General features: G+C 42.4%; 1 protein-coding gene across 1 annotated transcript in view; it reads left to right on the top strand.

Annotated features, from left to right (window-relative positions):
• BRSK2 (BR serine/threonine kinase 2) overlaps nucleotides 1–15,179 on the top strand; it is a 302,815-nt gene that overhangs the window by 267,752 nt on the left and 19,884 nt on the right. The window contains 5 exon segments of the mRNA XM_056493648.1: nucleotides 3,251–3,458; nucleotides 4,612–4,660; nucleotides 9,254–9,377; nucleotides 11,302–11,482; nucleotides 12,104–12,193. Coding sequence (XP_056349623.1) covers nucleotides 3,251–3,458; nucleotides 4,612–4,660; nucleotides 9,254–9,377; nucleotides 11,302–11,482; nucleotides 12,104–12,193 — 652 coding nt within the window.

Raw genomic sequence — 15,179 nt, 5'->3', positions numbered from 1 at the left:
CACCCTAAGATTCTGTAATTCTTGTGAGTAAAGACACACTGTCAGCTATAAGTTTATAGCCTAGTAAAGCTTCCAGCACTTTGCTTTCTTGAATTATTTTCTGAAACCTATTTTGGGCTCCTGCCAATTGTTATCCTGTTTTGAAACCAGCATAAGTGTTCTTGTAGTCTCGTCTGTGTCCTTAAAGTCCTAGGGACCAGTGAAGCTCCATTTCCTTCTTTCTGCACTGGGACTCCTGGTTGCCAGTGGAATGGAGCAGAGGTCTGAGAACTCTTATGCCACTGCAAAATGTACTGGAAAAGAGCATGGAAACAGTTTTGTGCACAAAAGAAGCATCCAGTGAAGCAAACCTAAATCTTGATTTCAGTAATTGATCTCTTGGGATCAATTTCTGACATCTCAGTAGGACAGCATCAAAGAATAAGTTTGACAGGATCTGTCGCTGATTCTTACCATTATTATTTAATAGGCAGTTGATTAAATAGTCTTCAAAAGGATTTAGCAATCAGGTAGCATTTTCAGCAGATCATAACGATATTAAGGTAGGTCACATTTGAGGCTTAAAAGGAAATGTTGGAATAAAAATCATATTTTTTTAAACATCCTTACCTATGCTTCTCATAGCACCTTAGATTATTGAAAGAGAACATACTTTAAAAAGCAAATACACCTTTCACTTTTTGCACTACTTAGATTTAGTTCTTTGAAGAATTGAATTCAGCAGCAAATAAAAGTTCTCAAATTTCACAAGATCTTGCTAATGGTGTTCCACATTGCACCAGCTGAATCTTCCTCTTCATTTTATTATTAAATATGTAGTAATTAAGGGTGCCTCTTCAGATTCTTAATGGTTCAAGAGGGAGTTGAATCTGAATTTATTTCTTTCAAATCTGCTTCTCAAACCATCATACCTGTACAATAGGAAAATTGCAAGGTAACACTTGAAATTAACAGTCTTTGAGTTTTATCTATAGGTGTCATTTGCAAATAGTTAATAGTCAGATGCCAATAGTGACTTCCACAAGTTAACCACTTTCCTCATCTTTTCCCCTTCCTTGCTCATTGGCAATCAGAATTTAGCAACATTGCAGACCTTAGTTTAACTTCACAATCCTAATAATAATACAAATATCTTGATGTACTGATTTTCCTTTAATTTTGGTAGCCTAACCCTAATTGTTTGAAGTTATTACCAAACTTTGATGCAAACAGTTTAGAGACATAAGTCTTAAATACATATCTACAGTTTTTTAAATATGGCAACATTGTGCTGATCCCTCACACTCCCTAGTGAGTGTGTTTACCTGGGACTGAGATTTAAGGCAAAGTTACATGTACATGGTATGTCTGGTTAGTTCTTAATTACAGCTTTTAGGTGTCAAGAATTAATAATAATAATGGTGATGAGTAATTTTTCATAGGTAAAAAGTTTGTAGAAATCAGAATCTAAGAGTAGACCAAGGCTGCATATCTTGCGTAGTGATTTCTATTTTTACAATTATTCTAGTACTTGTAATCTAAGGTGTTAATAGCAATGTTTTGTAAGGACATTTTTTTTTTGTTTTAAATGTGATTTTTAGCTTGCTGATATCCCTTAAAAGGCTTCTACCCTTCCAAATCTGTCTATTGCTGTTTGCTGTCAAAGTATGAATGGTTTCCCAAAATTCCTCTTAACACATGTAAATGTTCCTGTTTGGGAAAAATCATAATCCCATTTTGATACCTCCGTGATGGATTATGAACTTTGCTTGTCTTTTTTCTTTTAAAACTTGTGTCTTGCAAAACCATGGCTCCCCCCACCCTCTTCTTAGACTTGGGACTTAATGGCAAATATTGCTTAGACTTTATGACAGAAATTCCAATTATCAAGCTATCCTTCAATGCAATGAGGGATGTTGGAGGAGAAGCATAAAGTTGCCAGACCTCACTGAAGTTTTTGCTGTAGCAGTTTAAAAATCAAACACCAATCTGAGTTCATATATATATCATGGTGTTGTGTGCTCTGAAGCTTCCAAGTGAAGGCTGAGCAATTTAACCTTCCATATCAGGGGAGAAGAGTGTATGCCCAGGTGGCATCACTCTCCCTTTTTCCCTTCTTTCTGCAATGGGTGGCTGCAACTGGTGCATTACCCAGCCAGGGGTAAAGAGGAAGGAAAGAGGTTCTGACTGGTGTGTGCAGTAACTGTGTGTATCCCCTGCCACTCTGTATGTATCACACACCTGTTCTGAGTCTCATCTCTCGACTGGGTTTGCATATGGGCACATGGAGCTGAAAGAGGTGGTCCCATTCTTGGCACATCTCAATTTGTCTGTGGCTTGAGTGGTTCTTCTTCCCCTTCCTCACCTCCCTACAGCATCGTGCTTCTCTCACTGCAGGGCAATCAGAACAATCCCAGAGAGATGGCATTTCTCTCTTCTTTTTTTCTTGGTTACTTTCTTTTTTTTCCTTTCTTTTTTTTTTTCTTTTTTTTTTTTTTTTTTTGTTCCTTTTGTTGTATTTTTCTTTCTGTTGTTTTCCTTTGCTGACACGTGGTTGGTTAATATGATGAAGCCTGTTATGACACTGTTGTTCTTGCTGCTGCCGCTGCTGCTGTTGTTGAATATGCTGTGTTCCCAGCTAACTGCATGTCTTTTTTTTGTTTTTTGTTTGTTTGTTTGTTTTCGTTTCTTTGCAAAATCCCTCCCCCCCACTACCCCTTCACCACCATCTCCTGTGTCTCCTTGTGACATGGTGCATCTTTGTGACTCGGATGGATTTTGTTCTGACTTTCCTTTCTCTGCTCGCCCGCTCTTTGCGTATTTCACTGTTTTTGATGTGCATGGACACTCTGCGTCTGTCTCGTAGCCTATCAGAAAGTTCTTCATCCCCCCTCAGACCTCCGACCTCCCTTTCTCTCCCCGACCCCAAGTTTCCTTGGACCCTGATGCTTGTAGGAACGCCTCCAGGCCTGGACATGTACTCCAACCAAAGCCAGCACTTCAGCCCAACCCAAAGACGCAGACTTTGCCATCCAAGAGCAAATTGGCTGAAAAACCACTCCAGTCTACTAAATCCAACCCACTCCCTGCCAGCAATACCAGCGCCCCCTCTGCCCAGAACAACCCTGTGCAGAACGCTCAGGGCCGCTCGCCTGCTGCCGGCTTTAACCCACAGCTGGCTGTTCCTAAAGTGCAGACCAACCCTATGTCTCCTGTTAGATTGCTCCCTTCTAGTACTGACCCAAGCACCAAATCTATCCCCATCATACAGGTCACCCCTCACCCCTCTCCAAGGGGAAGTCCCCTCCCTACCCCCAAGGGGACACCTGTTCATACGCCAAAGGAGAGCCCAGCAGGCACACCCAACCCAACACCACCATCCAGCCCCAGCATTGGAGGAATGCCTTGGAGGACACGGCTCAACTCCATCAAGAATAGTTTCCTGGGGTCTCCTCGCTTCCATCGTCGGAAATTACAAGGTGAGTACCCACCCAAACAGACAGGGCGCTTGTGATTTGGGCAATTGGGCAATGCAGCAGGAATTTCATACCTGTCTGTGGCTCTGCAAATTCTCTATACAAAGGGCTGACTATTGGTGTGGAAAATGAGAATGATAGCATCAGGCAAGCCCTAACCCTAATGTGAGCAGGCTCTGTTGTGCCACTGCCCCTGCTCCAACAGCATCTCCTGAACCCACTTCACACTCCAGCCATGCAGCTTTTACTATCTCTGTTGTGACTCCTAGACTGCAAGAAAAGTCTGTCTTCAGTTTCTTCACTTGCTTTGCAAGTGCTCAGGGCTAGGGCTCAGCCATTTCCCCTGTGGCTGTGCTCCACTGCCTCTCCACAGCCACAGGCTGAGCCTTATGCTGAAAAAGAAGACAGCCAGAGGCAATAGGCTGAAACTGTCCTTATGAAGCAGCGTTTTGATCTTGGTTAATGTTTTTTTTTGCCTCCTTTGGTAATTGGTGCAAAAATCTCCTTAATACAATCAGTGCTTTCATATCTGCTGGCCTACTTTAGTTTTTTTAAGTCTCTAGAGTGTTGAGATGTACAAAATTTTCTTCCTCGGGCTCCAGGTGGCTTTTTTGCATGCCAGCAAAGGGCACCCAAAGTCACATGCTTATCCTTGGACGTCAGCAGCAGCTGTGCCAACACCCTGTGGTTTTGGAGGGTACTGAGACATGATCCCATGGGAAAGGAGGATTACAGCCATGGAAGAGTTAGATTTTGAGCTGTGATGGTCGGTGCCATTGTCTCTGAGGTGGTCAGAGAACTGTAGAGAATTGCAGCAGTGACTGAGCTGCATCCAGTGGGGCTTTGAAGCACTTGCAAAGCAGTTGCATTGGCACAGTGTGTTTGGATCAGAACCAGAAGCTACTGAGGCCAGTGCAAGATTACCTAATGACCTAAATAAAGGTGGAGTGAGCCTTGAAATGCAGCACTTGATTAGATGTAGAGATCTAGAACATAAGACCAGCATTCAAATGTCAGAATTAGCCTGCAGAGGCAATGGGCAAATGCAAGCAAGTGCAGAATTGTTTCATTGGTGTACAAGCAGAAAATGGAAGGTGTACTGAATCATGAAATTTCTTTTCTCCCTCCCTCTCTTTGGCTATCTGTGCATGAGCAGTACCTACACCAGAAGAGATGTCTAATTTAACCCCAGAATCATCCCCAGAGTAAGTATTTTGCCTCTTTTTCCACCAAATACCAGTGTAATTTCCTGGCCTGAATATCATAAACTGACATATTTCTGTTCTGGATCAGTATCTGTTTGTAACCTGTTGTCCTGTGGGTGGGATAGAGATGTGAAATGATTCTTTTGATGAGAATCCTGCATAAAATCTGTACCTCGGTAATGGCAGTGGGGTCAACAGGTGATGAAAGTGTCTCCCAGTAACCACCTCATTTTCTCACAGCTTGCTGAATTTGCTGGGTTTATAACGTGTTTCTTCTCTCTTCATTTATTTGGTTGTCGAGTAGACCAGTCCTTGGGACTGGAGAGGCAAATCAGCAGCTTATCCTGGCACTAACTGTGCACCAAAAAGTTTTCCTTTTAGTACAGGAGAGTTTGCATCCTCAGGATAGCATGCAGGAAGCTCTGCTAAGATAATTCAGAGGGATCCTTGGCTGCCAGAGTAAGCGCAGTGTTAATTCCAGGCAGCAGTACTGGGACATGGAGAAGCTGTTTCATATTCTCCAGGCTCATTCCTAAAAGTCAGTGTACATTTCAACCATTTCACTGCACAAATGTGCATCACTGCTTGGCAGGTTTGGAAGTCCCTGCCAGAGTGCTGCTCCAAACACTTCCTAATATGCAACAGATGCCAAATTATTCCTTTTTATTTTCACAGCTTGTGTTTGTGCACCCAATGCCCATAGACTTAGCCTGCCAACCAAGGCAATTTGGCCCCTTGTTAAGAGACTTGTATGAAATATTCATGACTCTTGGATGGGAATTTTGAGCCTAAAGTTTTGAAATTGGTGACAATGGTATTGTCTTCACAACTTGCCCCAGACTTGGCTTTTATCTGGTGTGAGATGGGCACTCCATGTGTAGTACTGCAGAATGGAGAGTAATAAAGACTTCAAAGAGGGAGAAGTAGGGATTAGTAAAGGTATCCAGGAAGAAAAATGGAATATATTGTCTTTTAAACATTTTCGAGCATTTACTAATAGAGAGGCATGAGAGAATTTCATTAAATTGACACATTATCACAGAAATACTCAATACTCTCATCTCACATGTTTTTAAAGCCATTAAAACAGAAAACCTTTGCAATTAAATCTCTTCATTGCATGCATGTTGGTGGAAGTTTTGCTGTTAATTTATTGCCTTCCCTGCTTCCCACTCACTCTTTAAAAGCTGGTGGAGAGAAGTAGTGCCTGTCATTTGAGGTAGTTTGGATGCAAGTCAAACCCTAAGGCCCTCTTTTCTTTTTCTGTATAATTGCCAAATTAATGAGTTCAATTGGGCTGCACTCTGCAGTAAACATAATAAAAGACATAAAAAATAATGAACTAGATTATATTTTAATGATAGATGTCTGTTGCTCAGTGCCCACTTCCACGTCTTATTTTTTTCCCATATTTTCTTCTTTTCTGTAAGAAATAAGATATCCTTATTGAGAGCTGTATTGACCTCATGGGTTGAGTGATAAATACATGTCCTAGCTCTGTCTGGTGCACCAATGCCTGCCATTCATTTAACAAACCTGATGATTAGGTAATACACTTTGACATGTCTGGGTAATGCTGTTCTCTCTCATGTGAAAAAGCCCTAGAAAATGTGTTAGGGATGACATTTAAAGAGACTTAGCTCCAGCTGCTTTAAACCTGCAAAGCTCCATTTGCTTGAGTAGAAATGCTGCTATTTATGCCAGGCAGGTAAACCTCTGGAGGTTACTGATCTGTGGTCTCAGAGACAGAGAGGGAACACAGAAGGCTACGTGGTCAGACACTCCAAAAGTAGGAAAAGGAACAACATTACAGGAGTGAGAAATTTTGATGTGAACTAATAAAGCACCAGCCTCTATTTTCATGCTAATTTCTTTGCTTTTTCACCAACTGGACATCTGATTGGATTCCCTAGTGTAATCTACAATAGCCAACCTCCCCCACATATCTCCTATCTCACTCCCCCTTTAAGAGGTTTGCCTTGGTAGGAGAAGATTCGTAATTTTAAGTACATTTTGTACTGCTTACAGCCTGATCTTGAGAGATGCTGGAGCATGTCATTAGGGCTGCTGAGGATTCACATACGTTTTAACCCAAGTTAGTAGCACTTAATGCCCTCTAAGAGGAGAAAACCCTTTATTGTGTAATTTTACTCCAAAGTTGTCCCCTCTTCTCAGTGGGCATATTCCCTAGGTGTACAGCTATTCCCTAGTACAGCTAGTTCTGCCAGTTTTGGGGAGAAAAGCCAGTCCATGTGTGCTGTGTCTTGATTCTGCTCATTACAGAAACAGGAGAGGCCACTGGCATCTATTCTCTCTTATGTGACACCAGCAAAATTATTTTAGTGATTCAAATGATTTACAAGCTGGAGCATAGCCCAGGCTAGCAGTGAATCTTCCAGACTCACTATTTTCCTCATAAAGAAAAAGAGCCCAGATGGATTTTGGAGACTCCAGACCATGTTGAACAGGGAAAAAACTCCCTATGTTCTGGGCCCTCGTTACCTGTGCTTGTTAAGAGACCTATAAATGAAGGGCTAGCAAAACCATTAATGAAAATACAAAAATGAAAAGCCATATTTTAAGATGGCAGACCTGCCATTAAATAAGAGCACTTTTCCAGGCCCATGTTTCCCCTTGGCCCCTGGAGTGCATCCAGCCAACCCTAGTTCAGATGATGATGCATCAAGCCTAAGACAAGCAGCCATTTTAGATGGATAACCAGGTGCTAATTTACTAATGAGCACAGACCCCTTACATGCAGGGAGCTATTGCCCCAGCTCTCCAGGGGCTTGCAGAGTTGTTGTGGTGTGTGAGACACACATGAGCTAATTAGTATGTAATTTTCTTTCTCACTCTAACCCTGGCTCCTTAACGACCATTTAAATGAGAGGCCCTTTCTCTTTACTGCTCCCTGTGCTAATCTCTAGCTCACTGGCTTAGTTATAGCTGCCTATGAATATTTTAGGGAGTGACAGTTATCCAGCCCACTTTAATTGAGTGGGGGGCACTGTTTTACCAAACTGCAAGTGAATCTTTCTGCACTCTTATTTTTGGTTGCCTGCAGTAAATGAAACAAATCATTATTTGCCCAGCTGAGCCGTCTTCCAGTTGTGGTCTTTCTGCTGTGTGCATTAAATGGCAATGGGCCCACAGCTGCACAATTCATGGAGCACTCTTGGATGGGGAATGAGGTCAAGCTTTGTCCTTTATCCTGAAGGCCTAGACTTCAAATTAGTTTCTTAGTTTGCTTGTCTCTCTCTTAGCCTCTGTCCTTCCTCTGCCTCTGCCTCACTTTGCCACAGAAAGTGAGGCTGCTAGCAGCTTGCTCCGGCTGTTTATTGCTTTGATGGAAAACCAGTGTGTAGTAATCCCTTTTGCAGATGGCTCTCCTTGTCTGGAGAGATTGTCTTCTTCCACTGAGTGGTGAATGTCCACCCTGTTGCTTGCTGTACTGCAAACTGGATTTGGTGTTTTAAAGTATGGTGTAGAAGGGAAAAAATAGCAGCGTCTCGGTGGTAGGTTTTTTAATTTCTGACATTTTCATGCTGAGTTCTTCCCTACTAGAATATGGCTGATTTAAGTGTGATTTTCCCTGGGTTTAGTTTGGTCCAGCAAGTCTTTGGCTGTCTCACAGCTGACAGCTTCTTTTCTCCTCTCAAAACCACACCTGTCAGAGATGCTACTTTCAGATTCTGGATAGTGTCTCTCAATAACATTCATGTCCCTGCATTCTTCCTTTAGCCTATTTAACTTAAAAGTCAATGTCAATGAAGTGCACTGAAATGGTTAAATAATTAGCAAAATCAAACATTTTCTGATGCGATCACTGTGATAAAACAGCAATTTCATTTTATGCTGAAACCACCATCTTATGCTGGAACGAACTGAGGAACTGGACTACTGTCAGTGGAAAGCCTGAACTGTATTTTGCATGGTGTTGTTTTCTCCTTTCTTAATACAGAAAATTCGTTTCTTTTTAGGCTGGCCAGAGTTCACACACTGTATAGGCACCCTGAATAAGGTTAATGAATGGCACAGTCCTTGTCCTGGCCTTGCATAATTGTGGATTTCACTCACTGGTAGATTGGAGCTCCAGTGAAATCTACAGCTTGCTTTAAAAAGCTGTACAGGACACCTTCATAAAAGCATCTTTCAAAGTCCTGTAACACCAAAGGAGTTGAAATTGGGTGGGAAGGAACTTAAATCTTTATGTTGCCAGGAGCTGCATGTTGTCACAAGAAATTGAGAGATCCCTGGAGACAAACCAGAATTGTGTCCCCTGATTTATATGTATATTATATGTGCAGTATTCATTGGTATGTTGGCTGAGTCAGAAGAGTTACCATTGCTCCTGAGTTTTCATTGTTGGTGACACATGCTGCCAGACTAAGGCTGTGTCATTTCATCAGTTTTCACCAAATGAACTGTCATTCTGGATGTTCTCTGATACTATTTCCCACTTGGTAGTAGTAATACCATCACATCTGGAGTGTCATCAAAACTTTTTTGTGTTTTTTTAGTATTTTTTTCTAGCTAAGGACATGTAGGAAATAAGAAATAGTTCTAAACATCTCTTTCTTTTCATCACATCAGGCTTGCCAAAAAATCCTGGTTCGGTAACTTCATCAACTTGGAGAAAGAAGAACAGATTTTTGTGGTCATTAAGGACAAACCACTAAGCTCCATTAAGGCTGATATAGTCCACGCTTTCCTCTCGGTGAGTCACCCCAGTTGCCTCTTGGAGGCATCCCTCACTGGTCATTCCAGGACTCCATGTGCCAAATGTTACTTTACAGGAGCTCTGCTCCTTCAAAAGCATCCTCTGTGGATTTCATTTGCATGGCCTGCACTGGACTGTGTGTGAATTGCTAATTGTAGATAATGCTCTCTAAGGTGAGAAAATATTTCAGCCTTCTTGGCAAGGCCTCCAGGTTGCCAGAGTTTGGAATGCCATGGCAGTGGAGCACGCTGCTGGCACAGTATCAAGACAGTGATTTGCTGCTTTGTCAAATCAGCCTTACAGTCACTGGCTGGGCAGCAGATTGGGTCTCCCTTTGATAGGTATGCCCTCTACCACTGCAGCCAGACAAAAGGCCTGTCTTACATCTCCATTTATTACTTTAAATCCCCACTTTGGTACTATATGGCAGAAAGAAGGGTGATTTCTTCTGGTGTCCAGAGTTTCAGTTGTTGCAGATGTGGTTTATATACAGCCTAAGAAAGCAGAGGGAAATTGTCTTTTTTTCCTATAGAAAATCCTGGTTCTCATTATCTAGAGGTACCATGATGAAAAAGTCAGCACAGCAAAGGTAATTTAAGAGTTTTAAGGGTTTTTCAATTCAAGGTAGTCAACAACATAATTAGACTTTTTCCAATAGAATTAAGAGAAGGAAACTTAATTTCTTATATAGTTTGTCATATTGATTTTTTTCCCACAAAATACTGAACTCCATTTTAGTCTTTGTGATTCTGCAATGAACTTCTTCCCAAAAATCAGCTATAACCCTTGTTGCTGTACAAGCACACAAGGAGTAAGTGCAGTGCAGTAGTGGGCATCAGACACTGGTGTCCATCCTAGGCTGGTTACAAGCAGGCATATTACTGTATCAATTCCATGCATTTAGCTGTGCTTTTGGGTTTATATTGTGGTGGAGAGTGTTCTCCTGTCTATACTGGTGATCCTGTGCCACATGTGGTTTAGGTGTGATGTAGGGATTTGTGTGCAAAACCAGTGAATCATCTCTTACAGCAACACCCAAACTTAAATGCATTGTCATAGCCTGCTAATTAACCCCTTAAAGTCAACTTCTCAAAGAACTCATCTTCATTTTTCCTTCTAGAGATTAGAGACCAGATTTCCAAGTAATTTGTTTGGGTTTTTTTTTTAATTTGGTCCTTTATGAAGCAATAAGTAGAATATGAACATGTTAAATTTTGGAGGAAAGTGTGAAAGGTAACTGCTTGAAAATTGGGAAGTTATGAAATTCCACTGTGGTTCTGAATATACAGATATTGGATGATGTCACAAAGACTTCTCAGAGTTCTTTTACATATTGATAGAAATTTGGGTGAGTTATTTGCAGGCCTGCTTTCCCTGTGGATATCCCAGGCACTTTAAGTGTCCTGATGTCTATCTGAAATCATAATTTCACCAAGCAACTGAAGTTGGAAAGGTCTTCAGGAGGTCTCCTGCTCAGAACAGGATCAGCTGTGAGATCAGACCAGGCTACTTAGGTGTTTTTTATATTCAGTTTTACATCCCACTGACTTTTCTGCCCACTCCCTTAGTACCACATTTTGCTCAGCAAAAGGCATTTCTCAAAACTGGCGGATGAGGAGGAAAAGACTAAGTGTATGAAGCTGAGTAATTTATGTGTAAATTCGTAAGTGTGTTGGGTATTCCACCAATATTCAACCCTTAGATTTAGGTCAGTCCTGTAAGCAGCAGTGCATTCTTCTGTGGTGCCCAGCAACTGTGCTCTTACTGATTTCACAAGAACACTGTACATTACAAATTTAACACCAGAAGCAAATCTAGCAAATGTTTTTCATTCTGGAAATGTGTGTTGTTATAAACAGAATTTTGCAGATTTTTCCCTTTAGCACTGGTTTTACTATCTACTTCTACCAACCTTTTTCAGATCCCAAGTCTCAGTCACAGTGTCATCTCACAGACAAGTTTCCGTGCAGAATATAAGTCCACAGGAGGTCCTGCTGTCTTCCAGAAGCCAGTGAAGTTCCAGGTGGACATAACCTACACAGAAGGAGGAGAGGCACAAAAGGAGAATGGGATCTATTCTGTCACTTTCACACTCTTATCAGGTAACCATGGCAAAGCTCTACAATGGGTGTGAGCTGGCTTGGTCCTTGCTGGTAATAGAGGCCTGCAAATTGCTCTGTCAGAGAAAAAATATAACCGGCTTAACCTTGGGAAAATTCAGTCAGGGGCAAGGAGAACATCAGGTAGTGATGGAAATGTGAGGGAAATGCAGATTCCCAAAGAGATGAAGTTGGCACTGCCATGATTAGTGCAAAAATGGCAGTTCTGCGTATCAGTGTTGGTGTAGCTCATGATACTGGCTCCCTGTTTCATTCAAAAGTCCCAGAGTCTCAGCTGGGCACTATGGGGTCATAGTTCCTTCCTTCTGACAGAAACATACACTCACCTTTTCTTCTAGGTGGCCACATGCCCCCCACAGGGGTTGCAACAAACAAACAGACCCCCTCACCTTTTCTGTCTTTACAAGAGGAGCCCCAAAGCCATTCCTCTTCTGTTGAGTCCAGCCTACCATAGTCCCTTTGGCTGAAGGACAGACACACAGTCAGGACACTTCTGGGGACAAAACTGAAGGGAAGATGGCTGTGATCCTTCCCCTGCAGCCTTGTGTGTGGGCTTGGTTCCCATTGCTCTCACAGCCTCTTGTGCCTCTTCTCTCCTCGCAGGTCCAAGCCGTCGCTTTAAGAGGGTAGTAGAAACCATTCAGGCACAGTTGTTAAGCACACATGACCAGCCTTCAGTGCAGCAGTTATCAGGTAAGTGGCTTCTACTGTCCAGCACCTTCAGCAGGGACAGGAAGGTGAAATGCCTCCCATAGAAGGAGGCTGAGGGAGGCCATCCCTCAGATTACAGCAAAAAACAAGCTCCATTCAGACAGAGCAGTAACTCCCTGCTCCCACCCTGCTCCTCCGTTTCTCATTCCCTCTCCAGTGCTCCCAGCGCATTCCCCAGTTGAACAGCTTCTGCCCTCTGCCCGCCCAAAGAGCCATTTGCCCACTTCTCCATCAAAAGCTGCATCATCAACAGATCTTCCAGATTTTCTCCAGCTCCAGAATCTCCCAGAGTAGGGACATGCTCTAGAGGATACTTGATTTTCAAACACTTCAGGCATACTTTAGAAACCTCCAACTCCAGCGGGTCCCCAAACAAATTTGAGATGTACTTTTAACTTAGCCATTAACATATGGTCAGAAGGTGGCTAATAGTTTCCAGCAGTGTGATCCAATTCTCAATACTGTGGTAGCACAAATTCTATACTAAGGTTCTGCAGAAGCTATATTTTATCTATTTGAAAAGTAAATTTCAATTCCTTGTGGTGGTAGAGACAGCCTTACATGTGTGACCCTGTGCGGTTACATCAATCTGGATGTGCAGGCAGTCTGAATTGATAATACAGAAACTGGCCTCATCCCATCACTATGGAGCAGGTGTTCACTCTGAGCACTGTAGTGGTTACACACACACACACACACAGAATCTCAGTGGTAATTCTTCTATCATCTAAAAGGACAGAACAAAGAAGAAGGTGAAAGTTGAAAACTTAAGGCAGATTAAGCTATTGGGAATGTGTCAAGGAAGGAAAAGTAGGAAAAAGCAGAAAGAATGTGCAGATACTGGGAATGAATAGGAGCAAGGTGGAGAGCAGAGGCTGCAGCAGAAGACAGTGAGGCAGAAGGAGTGGGAGATGAAAAGGAAGTAAATAATATTATGCCTTAGAGCCAAATTATGTTCTTGACCCTTATGTGAACAAGCCAAGACAAAAGTGGGGGAGTTAAGTTGGCATTGTATCCTACAATTAAGTCACAGATGTCCTTGGCTCATTGCACATATGGGTTACATCCTTCTGGTATAATAGTGTGGCTTTAGCATCCAAAGATAAAATAGCTGCATCTAGAAGTGTGTGTGCCTAGTACCTGACAGAGAAATATGCTCAGTTCAGTGTCAACTTTGCTTTTGGCCTCCAGCACTGCCTGACCCTTCTACATGCTGGAATACAGTGGTGCCCAGCGCATGGGTTATTCTGTTCAGAAGCAGGGAAAATGAGGATACTATAACTATGGTTGATTCAGGATTTTGCTGTGGACTTTTGAAATAAAATCAAACTCAAGGAAGCAGCCCTTCCAAACTCAAGGAAGGCCCAGCCCTTCCTCTTGGGAAATGCTGAGGCTAAGTAGGAGTGAGGGGATTGAGATTGAAAAGCATCCTTTAAACATATTTCATATTACTCCTGATGTTATTTGAGCATTCCTTGTTTCTTCTGGAATGAAGTGTACCCTTACTTTCCTGTGAAGAAAAAACAGTTTATAAAGTAAATAATTTAGTGATCTCTCTTAACTTCTTCACTCTAATATGTGCTAGCTACTGAGGCTCTGTAGAAAAATTTGAACCCTATTGCACAATTTCATGTGAAGCAGTATATCTCCCTAAGAGAGCCATATTATAGCAGGAATAAAGAAACATTCATCTCACCAAGACTCAGGGAAGTGTTATCAGTATACTTTGCTATGAGAAATGTATCTGACTACAGTTTTGCTCTGGTTTTGGAATGGAAAAATGATATTATTTCTGCTGCCTGTAGCTACATAATTGCATATTGTTCTAGCAGGGAAAACTCAGCCTGACCTCTAGTGCCAGAGTGGAACAGATAACTCCACATGGAGCAAAACCAAAATTAATGGTGTCTTGAAATTTAAAAATTAGATTCTCTAGGCTGGGGACTTACCCAGGTAAGACAGCTCACAAGACAGGGTGCCAAACTGTTCTGTATCACACCACCTGACCTGATCAGGAATATGCAAGTCTCTTGAAAATGAGAGAAGTCAACCTGAAAATTTTCAGTTGGAGCAGGATACAGGAAAGAGAGAAAAGGAAGGGAAGCGAAATAAAGGGATTGTTACCAAAAAAGAGACAACCTTTGGATCAAAGTAGGGTGCCCCAGTAGTTCACATCCCCAGCCAGTGAGAGTAAGAGGAAGTAAAGGGATAAAGGACTGAAGAGTTCACATTCAGCACCTTGCTTAGCTGGGTGTCTGGTTGGAAACATGCAAAATCTTTCTAGAAATTGTCATGGAATTAATCAGCATTTCTCACTAGAAACAGAGCAAAGTCGTCTAGGTTTCCCTTCTCCCATATTGCCAGCCCTGAACACTGCATAGGGATTGTGGTGGTTGGGTCCTTCAGGTTCATGGTTTGAGGACACTCTGTAGGCAGTCTGCTGCTGCAACAGACTGAGTTCACCTTCAGTTAGACTCTGTGCCCCCATGGCTCTGAGCATGTCCCCTGACCAGCAGCTCTGGTTCAGCACGGGAGTTTTTCCTAGCTCCTTGTGCACAGACACATCCTATGTGTCTTGTCTCTCCTGCCTTACAGTTCTGATGCTGTTACAGGTGGGATGATGCAAACAATCTGTGAAAGGTGTGTAGAGGGAGACCTGCAGAATGGGAAGATTTAAAGAACTCAGTATAAAGCAGAACAGCAAGGCCTGATGGACATATGGCAGTGAGAGTCATTCTCTCTGCTGCCCCTCTGATCTGCTCTGCAGCATCCCAGCTCCCTGAGCCGGCCTGCCTGGGTTTCAGAATGCATTTTCCTCTTTTTCATTCCTCCAGCTGAAAACAGTGTTCGTAGATGTTATGTTGCCCATGCATCTGTGTGTGTGTGAGATTGTTATGTACCTGATTTAGGCAGATGTGTTTCTATGTCACACTTGAGCACCTTACAATATCCCTTCCTCCATATATCC

The sequence above is a fragment of the Oenanthe melanoleuca genome, chromosome 5 (genome assembly GCF_029582105.1).
Source record: "Oenanthe melanoleuca isolate GR-GAL-2019-014 chromosome 5, OMel1.0, whole genome shotgun sequence".
NCBI lineage: Eukaryota > Metazoa > Chordata > Aves > Passeriformes > Muscicapidae > Oenanthe > Oenanthe melanoleuca.
Note: the sequence above shows the minus strand (reverse complement) of the source record. Positions and strands in the feature narration are given on the sequence as shown.